This window comes from Nelumbo nucifera, chromosome 1, assembly GCF_055504915.1.
Source record: "Nelumbo nucifera cultivar China Antique chromosome 1, China Antique-T2T, whole genome shotgun sequence".
Lineage (NCBI taxonomy): Eukaryota > Viridiplantae > Streptophyta > Magnoliopsida > Proteales > Nelumbonaceae > Nelumbo > Nelumbo nucifera.
The window spans coordinates 44740019-44765064 of record NC_142649.1 but is presented as its reverse complement, the minus strand read 5'-3'; the positions used below and the strand labels follow the sequence as shown (position 1 = coordinate 44765064).

The 25046-nt window shown below is 39.4% G+C and overlaps 1 protein-coding gene across 3 annotated transcripts in view; it reads left to right on the top strand.

The window, feature by feature from the left end:
• The window catches only part of LOC104586294 (lipase class 3 family protein), a 63003-nt gene that overhangs the window by 20069 nt on the left and 17888 nt on the right, over positions 1–25046 (top strand). For all 3 annotated transcript variants that reach the window (XM_088896599.1, XM_010243469.3, XM_010243470.3), the window contains 4 exons: positions 3049–3114; positions 3284–3360; positions 8391–8672; positions 24695–25025. In XM_088896599.1, the coding sequence (XP_088752725.1) occupies positions 3049–3114; positions 3284–3360; positions 8391–8672; positions 24695–25025 (756 nt within the window). The remainder of the gene's footprint in view (positions 1–3048; positions 3115–3283; positions 3361–8390; positions 8673–24694; positions 25026–25046) is intronic.

Here is a 25046-nt window from a genome sequence, read left to right as displayed (position 1 = left end):
CCTTGTCACCTAGGCATCGCCTTGACAACTATGGTTTTGTGTGGACTACCGAACCTTGAACCAAATCACCATTAAGGACCGGTTCGCAATACCCGTAATAGAGGAGTTGTTTGATGAATTGGGCCAGTCAACTTATTTTTCTAAGCTGGATTTGAGGTCGGGATATCACCAAATCAGGGTCCACCCTGATGACATTAACAAAATGTTCTTTCGAACCCCGGAGGGATACTACGAATTTGTAGTCATGCCTTTTGGCATGACAAATGCCCCCTCCACCTTCCATAGATTGATGAATGACATCTTCAAGCCCTTTCTAAGGAAATACATACTCGTCTTTTTTGACAATATATCGGTCTATAGCCCAGATTGGGCTTCCCATCTACAACACCTTCAGTGCACATTGGAGGTAATGAGAAGCCATCAGCTGTATGCCAAAGCTACTAAGTGTTCTTTCAGCTAGACACAAATCAGTTTTCTTGGTCATATTATTACAGGGGGTGAAGTGTTAACAGACCCCGATAAGGTGGCTTGCATGGTGAGCTGGGTTTGTTCCACATCCTTAAGGGGCTATGTGGATTTCTGGGTTTGACCAGGTATTACTGCCGGTTCATCAAGGAGTACGGAGCTATTGCAGCAGCTCTCACTCAGCTTCTCAAGAAAATTCCTTTGAATGGCGGGAGCAAGCTGACAAGGCCTTTAACAAGCTTAAAGAAGCTGTGACATATCCACCAGCTCTCATAGATTTCTCACAAGACTTAATAGTTGAAATTGATGCATTAGGAAAGGTTGTGGGGGCAGTTCTCATGCAACAGGGCTAGCTGATTGCTTACTTGAGCAAGGCCTTGAGCCTCAGGGCCAAGTGAACTCCACATATGAGAAGGAACTTATGGCAATCACTATGGCAATCCAGAAATGGTGGGTCTACTTATTGGTCTACCTATTTACTGTGAGAACAGACCACAAGAGTATAAAACACCTACTAGGCAAGCAGGTTTTGGGCCTGGAGCAGCAGAAATGGGCTTATAAGTAGCTTGGATAAGACTTCAAAATCGAGTACAAGCCCGGACCCTCAAATGCAGCTGCTGATGCCCTCTGTCAGGCCAAGGAGTTTCAGTTAATGGGGCTATCCAGCCCAGTTTTCCCTTGCTGGATCAACTCAAGGCCGAAGCCCAGAAAACCCAGAGCTCATGAAGATCAAGGATTTATGGCCGCAAGACCCAAATCAAGCCCCAGGGCACTCGGTGTCTAATTCCACCTTCCAAGCAAGTCAAAGCACACTGAGGACTTGCTAGATTTATTCCACAACTCAGCCGCAGGAGGGCACTCAGGTGTTCTTAGGACCTATAAGTGCCTAGCTGTCCACTACTACTGTAAGGGAATGAAAAGGTCCATTCAGACCTACATCCGCAAGTGCACCACCTTCCAACACAGAAGTATAGCACTCAATCTCTGGTAGGCACTCTCCAACCTCTACCAATTCCAGAAAGAATCTGGGAGGATGTGACCATGGACTTTATCACTGGTCTCCCTATCAGTAGGTAAGTCTGTAGTTCTTGTGGTGGTTGACCGACTAAGTATGGTCATTTCATAGCTCTTCCACACCCATATATGACAGCCTCAGTTGCTCGAGCTTATATGTAGCCAAGCTACATGGCACTCCTCATCAACAGAGATCCCCTGTTCATGAGCTGGTTTTGGGAGGAATTTTTCAAGAACCAAGAGGTCAAGAAGATGCATTCTACGAGCTACCATCCTCAGATGGATGGTCAATAGGTCATTAATAGGTGCTCTGAGATGTATCTCAGATGTTTTATTGGTAAGGACCCTAAGCAGTGGATAGTTTGGCTACCATGGGCGGAATATTGGTATAGTACAACTTATCATATTTCCACTGGCATGGCACCATTTTCAGCTGTTTATGGGAAGGAATCACCTGCCTTGTTTCCTTATGAGAAAGGGTCAGCGGCAGTTGAAGTAGACCTATAGCTTACAACAAGAGATGAAGTCCTTTGGTCCCTAAAACATCACCTGATGTGGGCCCAACAGAGAATGAAGTTAATATATGATAGAAGGCACAGAGAAATGGAGTTTTCAATAAGGGATTGGGTTTATCTCAAGTTGCAGCCGTACAAGCAGACCTCCTTGGCTCACTGAGCATGGCAGAAGCTTTTGGCCAGGTACTTGAGTCCATTCCAGATCCTTGAAGGAGTAGGGGAGGTCGCCTATAAATTGAACCTGCATGCCACCTCCAAGCTTCATCTAGTGTTCCACGTATCCTTATTTAAGCTGAACCTCACTCCAGCTGTGGACACACCACCACTTCTACTGGAATTTATGGAGGAAGGAACATTACAGGTGGAACCGAGGGAAGTGATGGACTTTAGATGGATCAAGCAGAGTAAGAAAATAACCAGGCAAGTCTTAATTTCCTGGAAAGAACATACCTCCTTAGGACGCTACATGGGAAGACTATTTGAAGATGCAGCAGAAATTTCCCCAATTAAACCTTGAGGATAAGGTGCCTCCTAAAGGGGGTGGGACTGATAAATCCCAAGGTCCAGCACTGCGACCAGTGGGCCAACACTCCAAGCTGGCCAACCATCTAACCCATCACAGTGTCGGTCCAGATTTGAGCCAGCCCATGAAGCCACTAGTTAGATATATCTACACCAGAAGGCCACGCTACCCAGGTTGTTAGACACCAGCATGCATGGAATGTGATCTCAATCATTAATAATACTCTCCCTTCTCTTCTCCTCTTCCTCTCTTCTCTTCTTTTTTTCTTCTTCTCCAAGGTATCTTCTGTAAGAGGTTGAGCCCCCCTCTGAGAGGCTCAGATCTGGTTATTGTATGCCCTTGTTCATTTTAATGGGCACTCAAGATGGTATGGCATGTATAGGAATTTCTATTCCTAGTTATTCGTGTTGTTTATAATGATGATGCATTGATGCTCTTTTGGGATTTCCTCTGAACTGTTGTGTCATATATGGAATCTTATTGTTTGTTATTCATTTTTTTGATCAGTTTATTGTTGGTTATTCATTTCAGCTTTATCTCTTGGGGAACTCTTTGGTTGAATCACTCTCTGACACAGAGTACTCAAAATTGATATCGGTACGTGCTTCATTTATTAAGCTCAGTATTTGTTATCATAGGGCTTTTTTCACATTGCATGACTGTAATCTTAATTTAATTTACATTGTTTTGCAACCATAGAATTGCTGTTTAGCAATTTCTAGAACCTCTCATGTTGGTTACTTTCTGCTGGCAAAGGTATTTGCAGGTGAGGTCTGTGATCTCAGAATTGAGAGAGAGATTCCAGTCACATTCAATGAAATCATACAGGTCTCGCTTTCAGAAGTAAGATTCTCCAAATTCTATTTAGAATTTCAGCCAATTTTTTGTAACACTTTTTTTTTTCTTTTTTCTGACACCCCAATGAATGGACTGTAGCTAATCAACTAATCTGATAGTGATTCACACTTGAGAGTAGCAATGCATAATGGTTGAATAATCATTTTATTAATGATCAAATAGGAACTATCAAAGGATACAGCATAAAAATTCCAAAGAGGTGCAAGTTGCGGCCTCAAAATCAAATTAGGATTACAATTGAGCCCAAAATAAATGATCCCTATACATACACCCCTTGCATAGCTTGAAAGTCTGCCACCCCATTAACTGATATCCTCTCCCAATGAACTCTCACTGTTATATTGGAGGTTAGCCACTTGAATCTTCTCATCACCTCTCTAGAGGACCAAGCTACAGTGTCCGGCTCCTTCAGCCTTGCAGTTACCAGTTTAGAATTACCTTCAATTAGGAAACTTCCATAATTCAGTTCTCTAGCAATCTGTTCTCCCTCTAGAACTGCTTGGACCCTGCATTAACCTCATCCCCAACTCCAATTGGACCAGAAAATAAGGTTAACAATCTGACCCTCTGCATTTCTAAAAACTCCTCCAATACCAGAAGGCCCAGGATTACCAAGGCAGTTACCATCAAAGTTCATCTTGATAGAGCCTTCTTTTTGAGGCTTCCAAGCTACTATAGGATTGTCCTTAACCAAGGAAGATTTTGCAACAAATTCCCAGTTTCTCCACAAGTCGACAAAGGAGAATTGTGAGAAGAGATCCAATGCTTTAGGCCAATTGGTAGCCCTGTTCACAATGCAATCCCAAACAGTAGCCTCATCCCTCTCTTTATCATTAAATATCCTGGCATTCCTTCCCTTCCATACTGTCCACACTAAAGCATCCCTAGAACATCTCCATAGAACTTTCCCTCTCCTCTTAGGCTACTTGAAGGTAGTAGTGTGGAAGAGCCCACCAATCTGCAGAGGCACTATCCACTTGCATCCAAAAAGACCAAAAATCTGTTCTTAAAGTTGTACAACAAAATGGCAGGAGATTATTTCTAGTCCCTGATTTGTCTTTTTTTTTTTTTTTTTTTTCTGGTGGGCATGTCTATACTTGATGTCTGTGAAAAGTTGATCCCTCTCTCCTCCCTCTTTCCCTGTTCTCACTCCCCCTCCCAAAAAACAAAAAAAGTTTGTTACTGTTGCAAAATTTCTTAGGCAGGATGATTGTTTGAGTTACTTTTCTTGTTTTAAAACCTTCTCATGTATATTATTGTATTTTTTCTTCCTGCTGGTTAAGCAACTTGCTACTTGAGGTTGGTTGATGTCTTGCTTACTGCAGTTTGGTTATATTTAAGACTTTTTTATGTTTTAACCTTTTCTTGATGAAAATTTCCATTCTTTAAATCTGGTATTAGATACTTTTTTAACCAGTAAGTGATCAATGATTTTATTAATTAAAGAAAAGAAAAAATATGAAATAATGATAGGACAAAACAAATGCATAGTAGCATCTTACTAAAGAATCAACCTAAGGGCTAATCAATGATATGTTTAGAGTATGACAGTAGGTGGCTAATTCATCATCCACTAGAAGGGTAACTCAAATGCAATGCATTCCATGAAGGAATGGCTGTGTGAAGATGAATTTTCATGGATGTAGAATTGGGGACCCAAGCCCATCTAGAATAGGTGAAGTATTCAGAAATGAATGCAATAACTAGATTTGTAGTTTTGTACTTGGGACCAATTGGAGCTGGAAGTTCCATAAAAGGCAGAACTCTTGGCAGTGTTAATTTGGGATTCATACATTCTTTAAATTTCAAGTAGATTGTCATAGAGGTTGACTCAACAGTAGTGCTTAGATGGTTGGAAAACATAAATCGAGCAATATGTTAGTTCAGACAGATTCTTAGAGAAACTAAAGATTCGACCAGAGAACTTGAAGAAACTCTACAGTAGGTTAGAAGATCAACAAACAGTTTGACCAATGCATTGGACAAACACGGGGTATAGATGGATACCCTCATGGAATCAACTTAGTTCAGACAGATTCCTCCTCATATGGAATCAACTTATGAAAAGTGATTAGGAAGGTTTGTGATGAATACCCTCTCTTGAGTCTAGAGATTTCATACCTATGATCCAAGCAGATTGCCAATCGGCCTTGGTTTCCTCCATCACAAGGAGCAATAAACTTCAATGGCTACCCAAGCCCATCACAGATAGGAGAAGCTTTCAGAGAGGCTACGTGGGATCCCATTGGCTTTGTACCCATAGACTATTACATTATGACAGAATTGAAGGCTTTAGTGCAAGACATAGTTTTCAAGCCGCCAATGTGAGGCTAGGCGACAGGGGGGCGCCTTGTCGCCTAGTCGCCTAGGCGATGGATTTTTTTTATGTAGAAAACATAGATCCTAGCGTAGTTCCCTAGGTACCATAACCATATTTCCTTGAGAATTATTCATAATTTTCATAAGGAAAGTATAGAGTTCATGTTAAAGTATAAAAATCAACATATTCATGAGAAGAAAAAGAAGGAAAAGAAAATTCAAAAAATATAGGGGCTGAACCCTTATTTTTGCTATAGGAAAAGAAGAAAAGAAAATGTGTTGATTAGAAAATGTGTAGTAGTAGTAGTAGTAGTAGAAAATGTGTTGATTAGACAAAATTTTAAGTTCTTCCTTACTTATTGGTTCAGGTTTTAAAGTCTTTGGGAGTTCAATACAGCATTTAGCAATGTTTATCTTGATCAAACCCTAACAAATAAGAAAATAATAAAAAGAAATTAGTATATAAACACACAAATGAATATTTTAGTTTAATAGTGCCTATTTTATAATTATAATGTCAAAAAACAAAGAATAAAAAAGTATTTTATAATACATAGTACAAAACTGTTTGGCGATTAGGCGAGGTGAGCCTCAAAGGGTGCCTTGTCGCCTAGGCACCTGCCTAGATGTCGCCTTGACAACTATGGTGCAAGGGTTGTAACTCATGTTGACATTGAAATTTCAGCAAGTGAATGTGGAAGTGGAAGGAGACTCCAAAGGGGTAATTGGCTGGAGGCAGTGAACTGAAGGCTCATGGAGGTTTAAACACATGGTGAGAGAAGCTAAATCTCTGATATATAATGTTAACGTCTAATTCAAATGGATCTGGAGATTTGGGAATGCACCGGCAGATGGGCCATCCACCAGCCAGACAAGGTGTAGGAAAGATGGATATTTATTGTGGAGCATCCCTCCTGAAATAGCTATTTTTAATGAGTCTTTATTTCCACGCTTTCTTAGCCTTTCCTTTCAGAAAGTTCTTGTGGAGCATCCCTCCTGAGATGGCTATTTTTGACAAGTCTTCCTTTCAGAAATTTCTTATTCCAAGCTTGTTTATTGGGTTATATGTTTGCAGCCTTATTTGCTTTATTTTGAATCAACAAAAGTTTCTTCTCTTCATCTTTTTAATGATCAAAAAGAAGATAAAAATGAATAGCTTCCAATAACAGAATTGAAGTAGTTGATGGTTCCAAAAGCATATATCAGGATCATATGGTTAAAGTGGTGTTGCAAACCCTGCAAAGGAGCTGAATATTAGCAGGTTGATCATTGAATGAAGTTTAAAATTGGTAATAGGCAGGGTAGAGGAGGATGATGGAATGTGGGATACACTAATGAAAGAAGGAATTTAAGTGACTGACCCAGTAGAACTAATAGAAGTGAACTTGCAGTGAGTTAAGGGAAGTGATAATTCCTTTGCATATGCACTTGCTAAACAAGGGGTGGGAAGGGATCAAATGTTTTGGGCTAAGTTGTAATCCTTCTTCTCTATGTGGGGAGAGTTAAGAGTGTCTACCTCTCCCTGTGCCTTTCTGTACTTGTATCTGCTTTCTTAATTCTAATAAAATGCTTCTGTTATTGATCCAGAAAAAAATATTCATACCTAAGAACAAGATACACTCACTAGACTTGCCCTAATGACATTTTAAGTCTTCTTACTTGAATGAAAGTTAGATTGGCTCATTTCCTCATCTTAGTGGGTAGCTTCCCTCCATTGGAATCCCCAAATCTTTTACCCAACCTTACAATTAAGAAGCAAATGATCCACCTTTTCACATATTAGACACTTGCCAGTTTGATGTTTTCTGGTTTTAGTTTTTGTATTTACTTAGTCCAATGTCTTGGGTGTGGATAGTGGTGTACTTCAGAGCTTTTATTGGACAGTAGCGTGGAGTGTTTTGACAGTAAAGGTAATTTTATTAAAAGTGCAAGTCGTGAAGTTGTAAAAAAGGGAATGAGACCCCCCCCCCCCCCCACCCAAAAAAAAAAAAAAAAAAAAGAAAAGAAAAGAAAAGAAAAAAAAAGCATGTTGTCTTCACCATTTTAGCTCCTTCAAACCAAAAAAAAAAAACTAATAAGAAGAAAAGAAAAAGAAAATAAAAAGGAATGTGAAGTGAAAGTGAATTATATAGATCTTTCTAGTCAATTCATTCTACTCGTTATCAAAATCTCAAGTCACACTGTTGAATTTGTTGAGCACCAAAGCCCTTCAGTGATAAAGGAACTGATATCCTTTAAATTCTTTGCAGAGGTCTACATTTATTCACAAAAATCTTCTAGTTCCTGTTCTAGGCTTGGGCTTTTTGACATCTTCATGTGTGTAATTATACATAAAAAAATTTTATGTTACAACTTACATGTAATCTTGTATTGTAGTCATTCTGTGTCTCAGCCTTTCTCCTCTTTTCTTGCATCTTCTTTTTGGGGGAATTTCCTTCTCTTCTTATTAATATAATTATACCATTCAAAAGAAAGAAAATATTATGTTAAATTTAGAAAAAAAATAATGGACATCTAAACAAAATCTTGGTTATTGAGGTCAGGATCCTAAAATTGACCAAGTATTGATTCAAATTTTGCAATCGAGTTGTTCTTTTATTCTTGATGCAGGTTGTTACAGGCAAGCTATGTCTGCTGACTGCTCATATATATATTCATTATTGTGTTTTATTATGATTGATTCCTTTTCTTTGCAGAATCTATGAGTTGTGCATGTGTGGTACTGCTTCTCTGTTCTTAGGAATGGAACAATTGCCACAGTTTCCACATTTACAACAATGGCTTGGCCTTACAATTGCTGGTGCTGTAGAGCTTGGCCATATAGTAGAATCCCCTGTTATAAGGACTGCCACATCAATTGTTCCTCTTGGATGGAGTGGTGTTCCTGGTGAAAAGAATGGAGAACCATTGAAAGTTGATATCACTGGTTATGGATTACATTTGTGCACTCTGGTGCAGGCTCAAGTGAATGGCAACTGGTATTGCTTCTTTGTTATCACATGTTTTGTTTCCTTGTAATCACTTTTATGGCTCTAGAATTGTTTATGATCTTTTATCAGTAACAGAAATATATTAATTGTAAAAGCTTTTACAGGAAGCATGCCCAAAAGGAAAAGAGATAATGAAAGAAAAGAAAATAAGAATGAAAGAGGGGGTATGAAACCTACCCAAGAAACAAAAAGGAAAAAAGGAAAAAATGGCAAAGTTCTCCTTAGACATTCACAACCCAACAAGAACCAGCTACAGCTTAGAAAACCTTCCCCTTGAAACCAAGCCCCAACCAGGCAAAACGCCCAGCCATAGTAGAACCGAAACTGGCCAAGCAGCAGTCCAAGGTCTCCTAGTAACCAATCCTCAAAGCCCCAGGAGATGCTGCCATTTTTATTAGATCTATGTTTTTTGATAGGTAATAGTAGTGAATTTTATTAATAAACAACAATATATACAATCAGTACATTCCTCCTTAGGAGATGCAGCCTCTCACATAACAACATAAAAACAGGTTAGAACTGAGCCCTATATAGATGATACCTATTGACCCCTTGCTTGGCTTAAGTGTCAGCCAATCCATTAGATGATCTTCTAGTTCATTGTATTCTTAAGGTCATGTTGCTGGTCATTACACATTCTATCATTGCTTATACACTTCTCTCTGTAAAAAAATTTTGACATTCCTTAAATAGTCCACAACAATTTTTTTTTTTTTGATAATTGAATGAAGATTTTATGAATTGGAGAAAAAGCTTTACAATCAGCCTAAAGAGAGGTGTGAGATTCGATCTCCCTTCAAAATAACACTTTCTCAAAGAGTACACAATTACAAAGCAGCCCAAAATAACAGTTTCTGATTGGCCCCTTGTTTAGCAAAATAGTTTGCTATTACACTTGCTGATCTGCTCACTCATTGAAATCTAACTGTCATATCCCTTATTACTCGTTAGCCAAGTAACTTTATTTAGAAGATCCCTATAACACCAAATAACAGAATCCAGATCTGATAGCCACTCCACAACCATCTTAGAATCTCCTTCAATTAGTAAATTCCCCACCCCAAATAGTACACAACAATGCTGCCTTAGTACATCTCCACTAGATTCTACCCCTTTTTCTAGGCCAAACAAATATATCCAAGTTAAACAAAGTGTTGAGCTTTGTTGGCAAGTTCTATCTACACCCAAAGAAGGAGAAAAATCATTCCCAAATGCATGTAACAAATGAATAGAGGTAGGTGGCAACAACTCTTACTATTAGATTTGCATAGAATGCACTGGTTAGTGGATGCACAAAGAAAGGGTCTCTGTTTTTGCAAACTATCCAATGTATGTAGCTTCCCACAGTAAACTTCTCCACAAAAAGCACTGGATTTGGGGGGGGGGTAGGCCTACATCAAATTTCAATTGACAGGATGAACTAGTGATTTAAAAGGCGCATTTTAGGGTATGTGCCATGCCCTGACCAAACCCTAACAAGTCCGCCGACGCTCCAAAAGTCTAATATTTGCTAATATTGCTTATTCATTCATCCTAATAAAAGATATTTTTAAAAGACAATGAAAATTATAAAATCTTTTTTATAGGGATTAAGAATTTATGACCCTAATATGGACTTGTTTGGGCTTGCCTTGAGGGTTTGGTACAAAAGCAGCTCGTAAAATCAGAAATGCATAATGTTTAATAACATTAGCTATTTGAAGTAATGCAATAGGGGAAAAATAAAGAGATTGTGAGTTTTACATGTTTGAATATGTTTTATATGTTATGCTTGATTTTATTTTTAAATTTCATTTTAAATATGTTTTACATGTTATTTTAATTTGAGATAATAGGCCTTTTCAAACATTTATTTTAAAATTTAAATTTATATGTTTAATTAATATATGTTGACATTTTTTGGCATTTTGAAACTTTTTTAGCATTTTTTTTGAAAGAAGGTAAAGTATGATTGTATTAATAACTGGTCCTGTGTAGATCAGAAGTGGTGGTGTCTCGTTTGCAATTTGCTGATGACATAGTCATTTTCTGTGAAAGTTGTGATGAATCCAGTTTAAGGAATTTGAAAAGATTGGTAGATGAATTTCAACAGGCCTCCAAACTGAAAGTCAATTGGGGAAAAAACTGTGTAGCTGGAATCAACATTGAAGGGGGGGGGGGGACATCCAAGCCATGGAAAATTTGCTAGGATGTGAAGTGAAAAATTGGCCTCTAGAATATTTAGGTATGCCCTTGGGCCCATCTGAAAGCTGAAAGCTTCTGGAAACCGATGGTAGAGAGGTTCACAAAGAAGTTGGCAATGTGGAAGAGAAATTATATATCCTTGGGGGGAAGAATCACCTTGATAAAATCAACCCTAGCAAACCTACCCACTTATTTCCTCTCCACCTTTAAGATCCCGGTGAAAATAGCTAGGAAGTTGGAGAAGATTATGAGGGACTTTTTGTGGGAACCAGGTGATGAAAAGAAAGATCATTTAGTGAAGTAGGAGCAAGTTTGTTACCCTAAGGAACATGGTGGATTAGGTATAAGGAATCTATTAAAGAAAAACAAGGCCCTTCTAGGGAAATGGTTGTGGAGATTCCCTTGTGAAGAAGATAGGTTGTGGCATAGGGTCACTAAAAGCATTCATGGTGAAGCAAATAACGGCTGGGATGCAAAACTAGCCCCCAATGCAGCTCCAATTTCTCCTTGGAGGCAATCTTTGAGGTATATCCAACCTTTCTTCAATTTATCAGGTTTGATGTTGATTGTGGCAACAAAGTTTTATTTTGGGAAGACCTTTGGGTTGGGGATGTGCCTCTTATGGTCAAATTCCCAGACCTCTACTCCTTATCAAACCATAAAAACAAACCTGTTGCTAGGTTTGATGTGCTTTCAGATTTAAGGATCTCTTGGGATTTTGGTTTTAGAAGAGGGTTGGGGGAAAATGAATGTGAGTCTCTGGTGCTTTTGATTTTGTAGAGAAGATGGGCCGAATGGCCCATAGGCTGTTTATCCTTTCTTATCTTTTATGTTCTTTGCTGTAATGGACCTTATTCTGGGCCTATTCTTTCTATGTTATGTTCTTTTAATTTCTTGCCCAACTAAGGGCCTCTTTGTAAATTATTAAAGTTTAACTTAATAAAATAGTGTTAGGGGTGTAAGAGGAGAGATTAAGGTTCGAAACTCTCTTTCTCTGAACCCTTATTGCCGCCATCTTCTTCTTCATCTTCTCTTCCTTAGAAGAATGATTTCTGTTGTTTTATTTTGATTTCTGCATCTGTTCTAAACGTCCTTTATTCTCAAAAGACTGTTTTTCTTCTTGGTATCAGAGCAGGCTCGTTTTTCCCTCTTTTTCACCTTTTTTTTTCCATACACAGTGTGTATGGAGAACTGAACCGTACGGACTGTTAAAGGTCTCGGTTCTGCCCAGTTGTTAGTGGTTTCTAGAGAGAAGTGGACTGACTGTGTCGCCTTCTTGGCTGATTCTAATGTACTGCCCGAAACCCTAGTTTCCTGGAGAAATCTGTTTGCGAGCTCCGCAGGGTATTTGGACTGGGTGCTCAGTGTTTGGAGGTTTTCTGATTTTCTTTCTTGAAGACCGAACCAAGTTGGTTGGTGTTCCGTGTAGTCTACAAGGTGCGGCTTCTGTTTCTGTTTCTCCCTGCTTTCGGGTGTGACTCAGATTTGTGGTATTGCTGCATTGAGGTAGGCTTAACACAGTCCTTGTTCCATCTTCATTCGGTGTCTTTTGAAGTTGGTTGAAATCCTTTTGAAGTGTTTAAAGTGATGAACTCCTCAGAGATTGAAAACAAGAATGTTGCTGAATCCGGGCAGGTTCCGGGAGCCTCTGTTGACTCTTTACTGACTATGACCACAGTCAAGCTGGATGGAACTAATTATCTGGCATGGTTACAATCGGTAAAGGTTCATATCTGTAGTAGAGGAAAGTGGGGTTTTATCTCCGGGAGAAAAAAGGCTCCCTCAGAAGATGATCCATCTTATGAGAAGTGGGTGCAAGAAAATTATACTGTTATTGGGTGGCTTGTGAACTCAATGCAGCCACAGATTAGTCAAGCACTATTTGTGGATGAATTCAGCAAAGGAAATCCGGGATAGTGTTGCTGAAACCTATTCCCAAAAATTAAATGTGGCTAGAGCTTACAAGTTGAGAAGTGATGTGAAGAATTTAAGACAGGGGGAGAAATAGATTTGATAGAAGTTGTAACCTGGGACACCACTAATGATGCAGATACCTATAGAAAACTAGTTGAGTGAAACAAGGTGTTTGAGTTCTAAACTGGACTAAACCCAGAGTATGATATTATAAAACAAAATATTTTATCCAAGGATAGTGTCTCACTTCACAAGCATATGCCTTGGTAAGTAGTGAAGAGAGCAGAAGGATTGTCCAGGTTCAAGGGGCTGGTCTAAATGATCACTTTGCTAATATGGGAGTGAAACCCAAAGGGGTTGCAGGGACTCCTAGTGGCTCAAGGAAGAAAGAGTTTGTCTGTGAGTACTGTAAAAGGCCAAAACACACTAAAGACAAGTGCTGAAATTACATCCTGAGCTTCTACCTCTTTGGTTTCAGAAGAAGCATGATAATAAAAGGGCAGGGAGTGCTAATGCTGCTGCTGGTCCAGATAGTGACAAGTATCATACTGAAGAGATGACAGCTAGTAAGCAGTTAGCAGCCATGAAAGCAGAATATGAGAAGTTTGGGAGGATGATCAGTCACCTAGAGGGTGTGACTTCTTCTTCCAACCCTTTAGAAAATTCAGCCTCTTCTGCATTTGCTCATTCAGGTATACGGGCTTTTTTCAATCATGCAACCATTTCAGGTAATCGTAGGATCCCTTGGATTATTGATTCAGGTGCTTCTGATCATATGACCAACCTTTCTACCTTGTTTGTTTCATATGATTTAAACTTCCTGGATGTGACAAAATCACCCTAGCTGATGGTTCTCTTGCCTCTATCTCTGGCAAGGGAACCATCAAGGCTACAAATTCCTTGTTCCTACCTTCTGCTCTTCATGTACCTAGACTAAATACAAACTTGTTATCTGTAAGTAATCTAACTAAGTCATTAAACTGTCGTGTAACCTTCTTCCCTTCCTACTGTGTTTTTCAGGATTTGGAGTCTCAGAAGGTGGAGTGGCCATGAGGCGAATGGAATATACCTACTTGATACTCTGGGACAGTGCCCTGAACAACCTAGAAAAGCTGCTTTTGGGTCTATATCTACAGAGTCTATCAGTCGAGTTATGTTATGTCATTTTTATTTGGGTCATCTTTCTTTTTCTGCATTGAGTCATTTGTTCCCTGAACTGTTTAAGGGAATTAGTTTGTCCAGTCTTCATTGTGAGTCTTGTGAGCTGTCAAAGCATTGTAAAAATAGTTATCCCTTGAGTAATAAAAGATCTTCTTCTCCTTTTAATATTGTGCACTCTGATGTGTGGGGGGGTTTACCACTTACCCTCTATGGGTGGCTACAAATATTTTATCTTGTTCATTGATGACTTTTCTCGGTTTACTTGGATATTGCTGATGAAATCTCGTGATGAAGTTCCCAAACTTGTGAGGCAATTCCATGAATTTGTCCTAACCCAGTTTGATACCAGGATTAAAATTTTCAGATATGACAATGCAAAAGAATATTTTGAGAAGAACTTGTCCTGCTATCTCTCTGACTTGGGGGTTATTCATCAAAGCTCCTGTATTAGGACCCCAGAATAGAATGGAGTTGCTGAAAGAAAAAATAGACATATTGTTGAAGTTGCAAGAAGTATCTTGTTTGCCTCACATGTTCCTACAAAGTTTTGGGGTGATGCTGTTCTCACTGCTACCTACCTTATAAACCGTATGCCATCCAGGGTTTTGGGGTTTAAGTCTCCTTTCAGTTTCCTTTATCCGGACAAGGAGCTTTTTTCTATTCCTCTTCGTGTCTTTGGCTGCACTTGTTATGTACATATTCCTAGTGTCCAAAGACATAAATTTGAACCAAAAGCCCACAAGTGTATCTTCCTTGGTTATTCCCCCACACAGAAGGGTTACTGTTGCTTTGATCCAAAAACTGGTACTCGATATGTCACAATGGATGTCACCTTTGATGAGCTTTCTTCCTTTTATGGTTCCTCTATGGAGGGACATTGTCCAAAGGGGGAGGATTTATCACAGGTCTTTGCTCTTCCTCTTCTTGTCCCAGTTGAGTCTTTTATTGAGTCTCTTCCTCCTTCAAATGAATTAAGGGAGGATCAATCATTCCACTCTTCCTGTCCCAGTGTTCCTCCCCCTTTACCTCCTCGTCCTCTCTTTAATCCCAGGATGTATCAAAGGCAAAGATCCAGAAATGAGCAGGTTGTTTCCCCTACAACACATGAGCCTCGTGCACTTCCAGTTACAGATGAGACAACATGTACTGTTTCAGTCCCTTTGGAGCCATCCTTCTCAGACCTTGGTATTCCCATTGCTATTAGGAAAGGAAAAAGGAAGTGTATTGCACATTGCATTTCCAAACACCTTTCTTATCGTTTGCTTTCTCCTTCATATTTTGCCTACCTTTCTTCTGTTGCCTCTAACCCAATTCATAGGTTTGTGTCAGAAGCTCTTAATATTCCATAATGGAGGGATGCTATGAGACCCGAAATTGATGCCCTGCACAAGAATGACACTTGGGAAGTGGTTGATTTGCCTGAAGGGAAGGATCCAGTTTGCTGTAAGTGGGTCTTTACTATCAAATATCATGCTGATGGCACCATTGAGAGGTACAAGGCTAGGCTGGTTGCAAAAGGTTATACACAGACATATCAGATTGATTATCTGGAGACCTTTGCCCCTGTTGCCAAGATGTCCTCTGTGAGAGTTCTTCTATCTTTGGCTGCTCACTCTGACTAGCCACTTTATCAATTGGATGTAAAGAATGCATTTCTAAATGGAGAATTACATGAGGAGGTTTATGTCTCTTCCTCCAGGGATGTATGAAAGGAAAGGTATGCAAGCTGAAGAGATCTCTTTATGGACTAAAACAGTCCCCTAGAGCATGGTTTGAGAGGTTTAGGGCTGCCCTTGTTAACTTTGGCTATGTACAGACACAGTCTGATCATACTCTCTTTGTGAAGAGGAGAGGGCTCCTGGCATTTTACCTGATTGTGTATGTTGATGATATTGTTGTGACTGGTAATGATGTTTTAGGAATTAAGGATCTCAAATCTTTCCTCCATACAGAGTTTGAGATCAAAGATCTGGGGGAATTGAGATACTTCCTTGGCATAGAAGTTGCTAGATCCAAGGATGGGATTCTTATCTCTCAGAGGAAGTATGTTCTCGATTTGCTCTTTGAAACAGGGAAGATGGGTGCTAGACCAGTTGCTACTCCTATTAATATGAGTCATAAACTCTCTGTTTCAGATGGAATATTGTTAGAAGACAAAGGAGTCTTCCAGAGACTTCTTGGAAAACTTCTTTATCTATGCATGACTCGACCAAACATTGCATATGCTGTCAGTTGCATTAGCCAATTCATGCATGATCCCTGGGATACTCATATGGCAGTAGCAGAGCGAATCCTGTGTTATTTGAAGGGTTCCCCTGGAAAGGGAATTCTGTTTGCCAAGCATGGCCATATGAAACTTGAAGCCTATACTGATGCTGACTGGGCTGGAAACATTGATGACAGAAGATCTACTTCTGGGTACTGCAGCTTGGTGGCTGGTAATATTGTCTCTTGGAGAAGCAAGAAACAATCTGTTGTTGCTCGATCTTCAGCAGAAGCTGAATATAGAGCCATGGCATATGGAGTTTCTGAACTATTGTGGTTAAAATCATTGATGGAGGAACTGGGGATTGAGCATGACAAGCCAATGATGTTATACTGTGATAATCAGGCCGCCATCAACATTGCTCACAACCCAGTACAACATGACAGAACTAAGCATATTGAAGTTGTCAGACACTTCATTCGAGAAAGAGTGGCTTCTGGTGAAGTATGTCTTCCTTTCATCACCTCTGAAGGACAGTTAGCAGATTTTCTCACCAAGGGCATTCCCAAGGCGAAACTTCAGCATGATACTGGCAAGCTTGGAATGATTGACATCTATGCTCAACTTGAGGGAGAGTGTAGAGAAGATGGGCCGAATGGCCCATAGGCTGTTTATCCTTTCTTATCTTTTATGTTCTTTGCTGTAATGGGCCTTATTTTGGGCCTATTTATGTTATGTTCTTTTAATTTCTTGCCCAACTAAGGGCCTCTTTGTAAATTATTAAAGTTTAACTTAATAAAATAGTGTTAGGGGTGTAAGAGGAGAGATTAAGGTTCAAAACTCTCTTTCTCTGAACCCTTATTGCTGCCATCTTCTTCTTCATCTTCTCTTCCTTAGAAGAATGATTTCTATTGTTTTATTTTGATTTCTGCATCTGTTCTAAACAGTCCTTTATTCTCAAAAGACTGTTTTTCTTTTGATTTCAACACTTGAGAGGGTCTACTTGGACCAATTTATAGCTGATTGTAGAGTTTGGTCCCCAACTTCTGATGGTTTATTTTCCTGTGCATCTTTCTTTGGTTTGCTCACTCACAATGATCCTATGCGGGTGAACTTCCCAGTGAGAGAAATCTGGTCCAAACCGATCCCTCCAAAAGTACAAGCCTTTTGTTGGGAAGTGTTCCTTGGGAAGTTTAACACTTGTGATGTGCTATAGAAAAGGAGGCAAAAAAACTGCCTCTCTCCTCGTGTGTATCCTTTGTTTGGGTTGTGGTGAAACCCTAACCCACCTACTTTTATCCTGCTCTTTTGCTTTTGGTATTTGGAATGTTGTTTGTTCTCTCTTTGGATGCAGATGGGTTCCCCCATAGGATGTGGTAAGTCTATTCAGCCCCTCTTTCCTGTGTCAACAGAAGAAAAGAGGAAAGTGCTTATGGAAGGCAGTAAGAGCAGCTACAGTATGGACTATATGGGAGGAAAGAAACCTAAGAATTTTTTCTGGAAAAAGTAAAATAAAGGAGGAAGTTATTGAAGCCATAAAAATCAAAACTGCACATTGGGTGAAGGCCATGGAGATATTCAGAAACTACTCCACGAATGAGATCCTAAGAAATTGAGCTGAAGTAGCACAAACAGATGCACCCAAAGTACTTGTAAGCATGGAATGGAAGCCACCGGCATTGAACCAACTAAAACTGAGCTTTGATGAGAGTTCTCTTGGCAACCCAGGAAGGGCAGGCATAGGGGGTGTGTTTAGAAATTATCTGGGTGTGGTGGTGGCACTCTACTCAGGACCAATAGGTTTTGGTGACTGAATACAGGCTGAATCTCTAACCCTACTTCAAGGTCTAAAGATGGCTGAGCAGATAGGAATAACAGATTTAGAAATAGGAGACTCACTATTGGTCATTTCTTGGGCCAAAAACATCACATCAGTACCTTGGAAACTCAAATTTATCTTCAGAGAAATTGACACACTTGCAAGGAGGATTAACACTCAGTTTGGTTGGGAAACGGGATGCAAATGGGGTGGCGGATACCCTAGCAAAACAAGAGGCAAATAGATCTTCATTGTCTTGGGCAGAATTGTAACTGATTGTTGGAGATTGCAGTTCAGATTAATGTTCCTCTGCAATCTTTATCTATTGTAACTGAATTTCTCTGTTATTAATGAAAATTTCTTGCTGATCGAAAAAAAAATAACTGGTCCTGTGTACAACGAGTAACTGTACAAAAAAGGACCTCACAAAAAGTCCACTCTCAAAAAAGTATGATCAGAAAAAGTCCACACTCAAAAACTTTTTTAGCATTCTATGTATTGACAACCAGCTCCTAATGGCATCCATGGCTGAATTGATGACCTCGGCTTCAGAAGTGGATTTCTGATTAAACAATCTTCTGTTTGTTTCTGACCACACAGCCCAGAGCACTGCTGGAGGAACAGAAGCCCAGCAAAGTCTCCCTTTTTAGCATTTTTTTTTGCATTTATCTGCCTTGCTTTGGAAAGCCGTGGGCCTTGCCTTGCGCCTTGTGCCTCAGGCGCAAAATTCCCCATTGTGTTTTTTTGTGCATTGTTCTTTTGAAACAGTGGGAAGAACTGAACTTGTGGAGAGGAACAAAGAGAATTGAAGAACGAGGCACACAAGAAAGACCTTTAGGATGTGGGGTCCAAATTTGCCTATCTAGTTTAGGGGAATCCAAACAAATTTTCTCAAGAGTAAGCAACAAGGCCACAGCCTCGTCAAGCTCACCATCCATTAAGCCCCTTTTAAAACTAAAATCCCAACAACCACCCATTGGAACCTCAAGAGGTGTAAGGAATTTTAAAAGAGGTGTTTTTTTTTTTTTTATACAAAGAGACAATAAACAAAGAAGGAAAGATGTCCTTGATAGGGGAATCCCAACTCACACATCCTTCAAAAGTAATACAAAATTCTTAGAACAGAGATCATACATGGCTGAGCTTAGAAATTGAAGAAGAATGTCATGTGTAGCTTTCTTCGGTGATGCCGAAGTTTTTGAAGAGATACACAAGCATCCCAATCATTACCCTCCACTCCATGAATATTTGCCACCACTTTGTGCTACAATCTTTCTCTTTCCAATTACCTTTTCTAAAGCCATTTCCCTAGTAAGGATAAATTCTTTTTTGCCTACATTACCCATTCCCTAACCTATCTCCTTGCTACTATAGACTACCTCCCACTTAACTAAGTGTTTTTGCCCTCTCTAGATTCTCCACATGAAGTTCTGTACTTTTTCTAATTTTTTTTTTTGGAAAAGGTAAGGTAATTTTGTTAGGAAAGTTGAAGATACAAACAGAAACCTGGCATGGAAAGGACAGAAACCTGTACTTTTTCTAATTTCTTAGCCTCCTTTTGTGGTATCCTAAACACTATTATTGGCAAATTTGCAAGTGTAAACTTAATTAATGTTTTCTTACCTCTTGGAGAGATATATTTCCTCTTGCATGCTGCCAATCTTTTCACAAATCTCTCTTAGATTGGATTGCAAATCTCCTCTCCTTGGCTCCTAGAGGAAGCCCCAAGTAGTTCAAAGGCCAAGAGGTGACCAAACACCCAACGGAACCGGCTATGGACTCTAGGATACTGTCAACCATACTAAGGCTAAGTTTGGGAGTGCTTAAAATTATGTGCTTATTTGAATAAGCATTTATTTTGGGCTGGGACCACACCAATAAGAACTTATCTGCATTTGGGAAGTAAGCCCAAAATAAGTTCTTATTCTGAGAATAAACACTTATTTTCGAAGCCCAAATTTTGGGCTTATTTTTAAGTGCTTATTTCCTTTCTGGCCCATCTTGACTTGCCACATCATTTTGAAAATACCTATACTACCCCTGTTCAAAATTAGTGCTTTTTTCACCAAACACTCATAAGTGCTTATTAGAATAAGCACTCCCAAACTTGGTGTAACCCCTGCAATACAACTTTGTCAAATTTGATTTTTGAATTTGACATTTGCTCAAACATCTTAACCAACAACTTCAAATTTCTTGCCCTCCTGAGATTATCACCTTCGCAGAAAACTATTATAGTCTACAAACTAAAGATGAGTGACTGCAATGTTATTCCTTCCAACTCTCTACCCACTACAGATATCTTCTCAATAAACTCTAGAAACTATTTTTCTAAAAACATCAGCTATCAAGGTGATGAGAAAGGGAGAGAGTGGGCCCTCTTGTCTTGAATTTCTACATACCAGAAAGAAATCCTTCATCATTCCATTAACCAAAATCAAGTAGTGGCATGATTGCAAACACCCTTCTACCCATTTAGACCATTTATCACCAAATACACCATTTTTCATCACCTCTATAGGAAAGACTAATACACAAATCATAAGCTTTTTCGATATCTAGTTTGCACACAAAACCTTTGCCACCGGATCTTCTCATTTCCTCAATACATTCATTAGCAATGAGTATTTGATTGGTAATCTACTTGTCCGCAATGAATGCCCCTTGAAATTGAGTAATATTAAGAGGAGGTACAAGTTTAAGCCTTAATGAGAGGACCTTTGCAATGATCTTCTAAATGCTAGTCACTAAACTGATTGGCCTAAAATCCTTTGGGTGGACGACTTTAGACTTCTTCAAATAGTGCTAAAAAGTAACTTTGATGCCTAGGCTAATGAAATGTCTATCTACAAAATCATTAAACACCTTACATAATTTATCTTTCAGAATCTCCTAATAATCTTGATAAAAATCCATAAAAATGCTATTTGGACCTTGGGCCTAAGATCTATCCATTGAAAGAACAACTCTCTTTATTTCCACATCATCAAAATTCCTTCCCAAAAATCTTGCATCATCATAATTCAAAATTGACCACTCGGTCCCTCCAACCTTCATTTTGTCACCCAAAGGCTTTCCATCTCTCTGCTTGTAAAATGCCACTCCTTTCCATGTTATTCTTCTCAACTCTTCTCTCTATCACTCCTATACCTTGTGAACAAATCTGGTTGAGTTAGCCACATATTCTCAAGCCTAAAAGGGGTAGAACCACCCAACAACTCTTCAGGCCCTATCCTAATAGGACAATGGTCTTAGGTAACTCTTAGTCAGGTTCTAGAGACCATCCCCTCCCAATGCTCTTCCCACCCTAAGTTAAATAAGAATCCATCCAATTTTGAGCAGAGAGGATTCTTAATGATTTGACCAGGTGAATTGAGCTTGCAATAAGGGAAATATCCTTTTAACTCATGGGAATCTATAAACTCATTGAACTTCTTCATGCTTGTTGAAATTTGCAGGTGTGAATTATTTGTTTTATTGGAGAACCTAATCACATTAAAATACCCACCCAAACACCAAGGCCCATCCCATAAACCTGTAATTGCATAGAACTCCTCCAACATTTCGTTCCTCTCCTTTTGGCTTGTCAAAGAACTGTTCAACCTAAAAGCTTAAACTGCCAGGTAAGGTCCCTGAATAGGTTTTTATTCTCTAACATATCCTCTCATGTGAAAGCCCATCGGGCTTGAAACATGGACAAACACAGGCTCACCCTTACCTTGTGCTGAAATTTAATTAATTATAATGGGGGGTGAGGAGGATTGAACAATGGACCACATGGTCAAAAAGGATCTGACCATTTCAAGTAACCATTCAACCTAAAAGCTTATGTTGTTAGGTGAGGTCTCTGTATAGGTTTTTATTCCCTAACGTAGCTTTTAGGTCCATACACATGAGATTGTTCCCAAGTGAACCCCTCCAAATTTTTGAACTTTACAGACATAGAACCTACCAATCAACTCTTTCAATGGCTCCACTACTTTGGCCCCATTTGGTTTGTGGGAATAGGGGTCTGGAATTGGAATTGGAATGGGCTATTCCAATTCCAAGTGTTTGGTTAGGCGGAATTGGAATCCCATTCCCATTCATGCTGGAATGGCATTCCCCCATTTGAGGGAATGACCATTCCCTGCCCCTCCCTTGGGAATGAAATCCCATTCCTGTTGATTCCAATTCCCATTCCCATTCCTGTCTGAACCAAACAGACTATGGGAATAGACTATTTCGATTCCGATTCTGACTGCGAACCAAACGGATCCTTAAGTCCTCCATAACGTAAACTAGTCCTCCTGATGCTCCCCAGGAAGGGGCAATAATCCAGCTTATTACCCCTAAACACCATAGACTGCTAACTCATTTTCTGTCCAATTTTGCAAACTTTTTTCTGCAACAAAACAATGTCTTGCTTTTCACTTTTCTAAAGGTCATTGATCACTCTTATCTTTCTAGCACTACCAAGCCCTCTTACATTCCAACTAATAATCTTCCTGATTTCTACTATAAGAGACCCAACTCTAACCGAGGGTGCATGGGGTCGTTGGAAGCATGTTTCTTGAATACACTTTCATCTTTTCCTGACCTTTCAATTGTAATCCCATCTACTCTATCACTTACTTGGGCTGTCTCATCCTTTGATAATCTTTTCTCTTCCATTCCTCCCTCCTCTCCACTAACTTGCTTCTCCAATGATCTAAATATCTAATTCTTCCCTTCCTATTCCTTCTGTTTTAACTCTTCCAACATCTCACAAATCAATTGCCAAATTCTCTCACCCTGCTCCCTTTCATCCGTCCCTAATTGCCATCTCACAAATCCTGCCCCACTTTTCCCCTAATTGCCATTTCCCACCTCCTTTACTCACCCCTTCTGGTAATGCTCTGTGAACTGGTGTGTCTATTACAGGCACAAGTGAATCATTAGTAGCCAAAAATGGTTAAACACTCATTCCTGATTCTTGGAGTTCTGGACATGGATGGGAGAAGAAGCTGAAGACTGATTCAGTTCTTGGAGAGACTCCAAAACCTAATCCTTTTTCCCCTAACAGTTTTTTATAGGAAGTACCATCAGAGCCATCCCTGCCTTCAAATATCAACCTTACCCTGTATACCCCTGTATGCCCCTTTCTGGCTCATCAAACCTTACCCTGTTTTTTATTGCAAGTTTTCTTTGATGTTGCTGCCGCTTATTGTGTTTTCACAACATGCTACTTTACTCATTTACTCATACTTGGTAGCATCTAGTGTCTTCTTCCTCTGGAAATGGCAACTCAGTATTAAAGCTCTCAGCTTCTTGTAGATCCTCTTTTCCATTACATCCAAACTACCAATTCTTGATGTCTCAACTGAGTCAGAATTGCTGATCCATTGCTTCTATGTTAGCTTCTCTACCTGTAGATTAGGTGCATTTATCTCCGTCCTGCCTACCTGTTTTTTCTTTGAAATTAGAAGGCAGAACTTCTTTTTTCTCCCATTCCATCACTACCTTAACTGCCTATGCACCTAAGTGTATCCACCATCAGCTGAACATCTATCCTTGCCCCTTCCTTCCATCCCTCCTATCCCTCTACCGCGCTCCCTCTCACTCTCTCCATTTTTGCTGTCATACTCTGCTTGCATATAATCGTTTGCTGTTTACTACAAGCTTCAGCTTATCTTGTATAAAGTTCTCTTATTGATTAAGAAGAGAGAAAGAAGTTTGAATGAGTTGATTCCAGAAGGAACATGTTTCCTTTAAATGACTCTAACAAAGAAGAGTATTGTAGTCTTCTATCTTTTTCTTTGGGTTGTAACTGTTAGGTCTGGTTCATCAGATTCCTGCATGTGGGAATGTTGATTGGGTAGCTTTTTATCCCTCACCAACTAGTGCATGATCTCTCTCTCTCTCTCTCTCTCTCTCTCTCTCTCTCTCCTTTCTCTCCCCTCTTCTGGTTATGCAAATATAGGAGTATTAAGTGGCTAAATGGGTTAAGATTGTTGATCTCTCATATGCAGTTTCTGATGGTAATTTTCAAATATTAAATCTCTCTTTCTCTCACTCAGTATTTCTAAGCTCTAAGTTATTTAAATAGAGGTTCAGATATTCAGATTTAGGCACCGCTACATCATATATATCAGATTTATGCCGGAAAGAAAAGCAGGGTAGTTCTAAAAGTCTCTTGAGAGTTATTCAGTTTGGGAAAAACCAAGATAATTGGATGCCTTTTTGTCCAATTAAATCTTCAACTCAATCTGTTCTGTTAATTAAATTGTCAAGAAACTGTCCTAAAAGTCACTTCACACGGGTTTCTTACCATTTACTGAATATGCTTCTTGTGGTGCTTTCTCTGCAATGCTAGTACATCACATTGTTTATGTTTCTACACATACATTTACATATACAAGTGTTTAGTCAGGTATGAAAGTTTTAGTAAGGTCAATTAAGGATTTTCCTACATGACCCTGCCTATTACTGGCATGTGGTGGAATCCTATGACCGACCCAAACAAATCCTAAGATATCTAGATTGGTTGCACTCACTCCCAGAGTCCATATTGAACATATAACTCTCCTTGTGTTGGGGTTTTCCTTAAATGAGCCATCAAAAGTTTAAATACTTGGGAAAGAAATGCCCAATGGAAGTTACTTTAATGATGATGTTTGCTAAATTTTCTCATGAATTGAGGGAGCCTAGATAAAATGTTTATTTAACCATGTATATGTCTTATTTATGTGTGTTTCTTCCATCCAGGTGTTCAACTACAGTAGAGTCATTACCTTCAACTCCAGTCTATTCATCAAATCATGGGTCAGAACCTGATTTACAAAAGATACGAGTCTTAGTTGGAGCACCACTCAAACGGCCCCCAAAGCACCAGATAGTGTCAGATTCTCTATTACGTGCTCTAGATCCAGAGTCCATAAACCCCAGTAAGAATTGTAGTACAGGGTCATTTCATGAGGGAGGAAGCATCTGCCCAGAAGGTTTAAGTGGTTTTGTCATATTCTGTACCAGTGATTTCACTACTGTCTTCAAGGAGGTTAATGTGAGAACTCGTAGAGTGAGATTAGTTGGTCTTGAGGTATTGAGCATTTTATTTTAT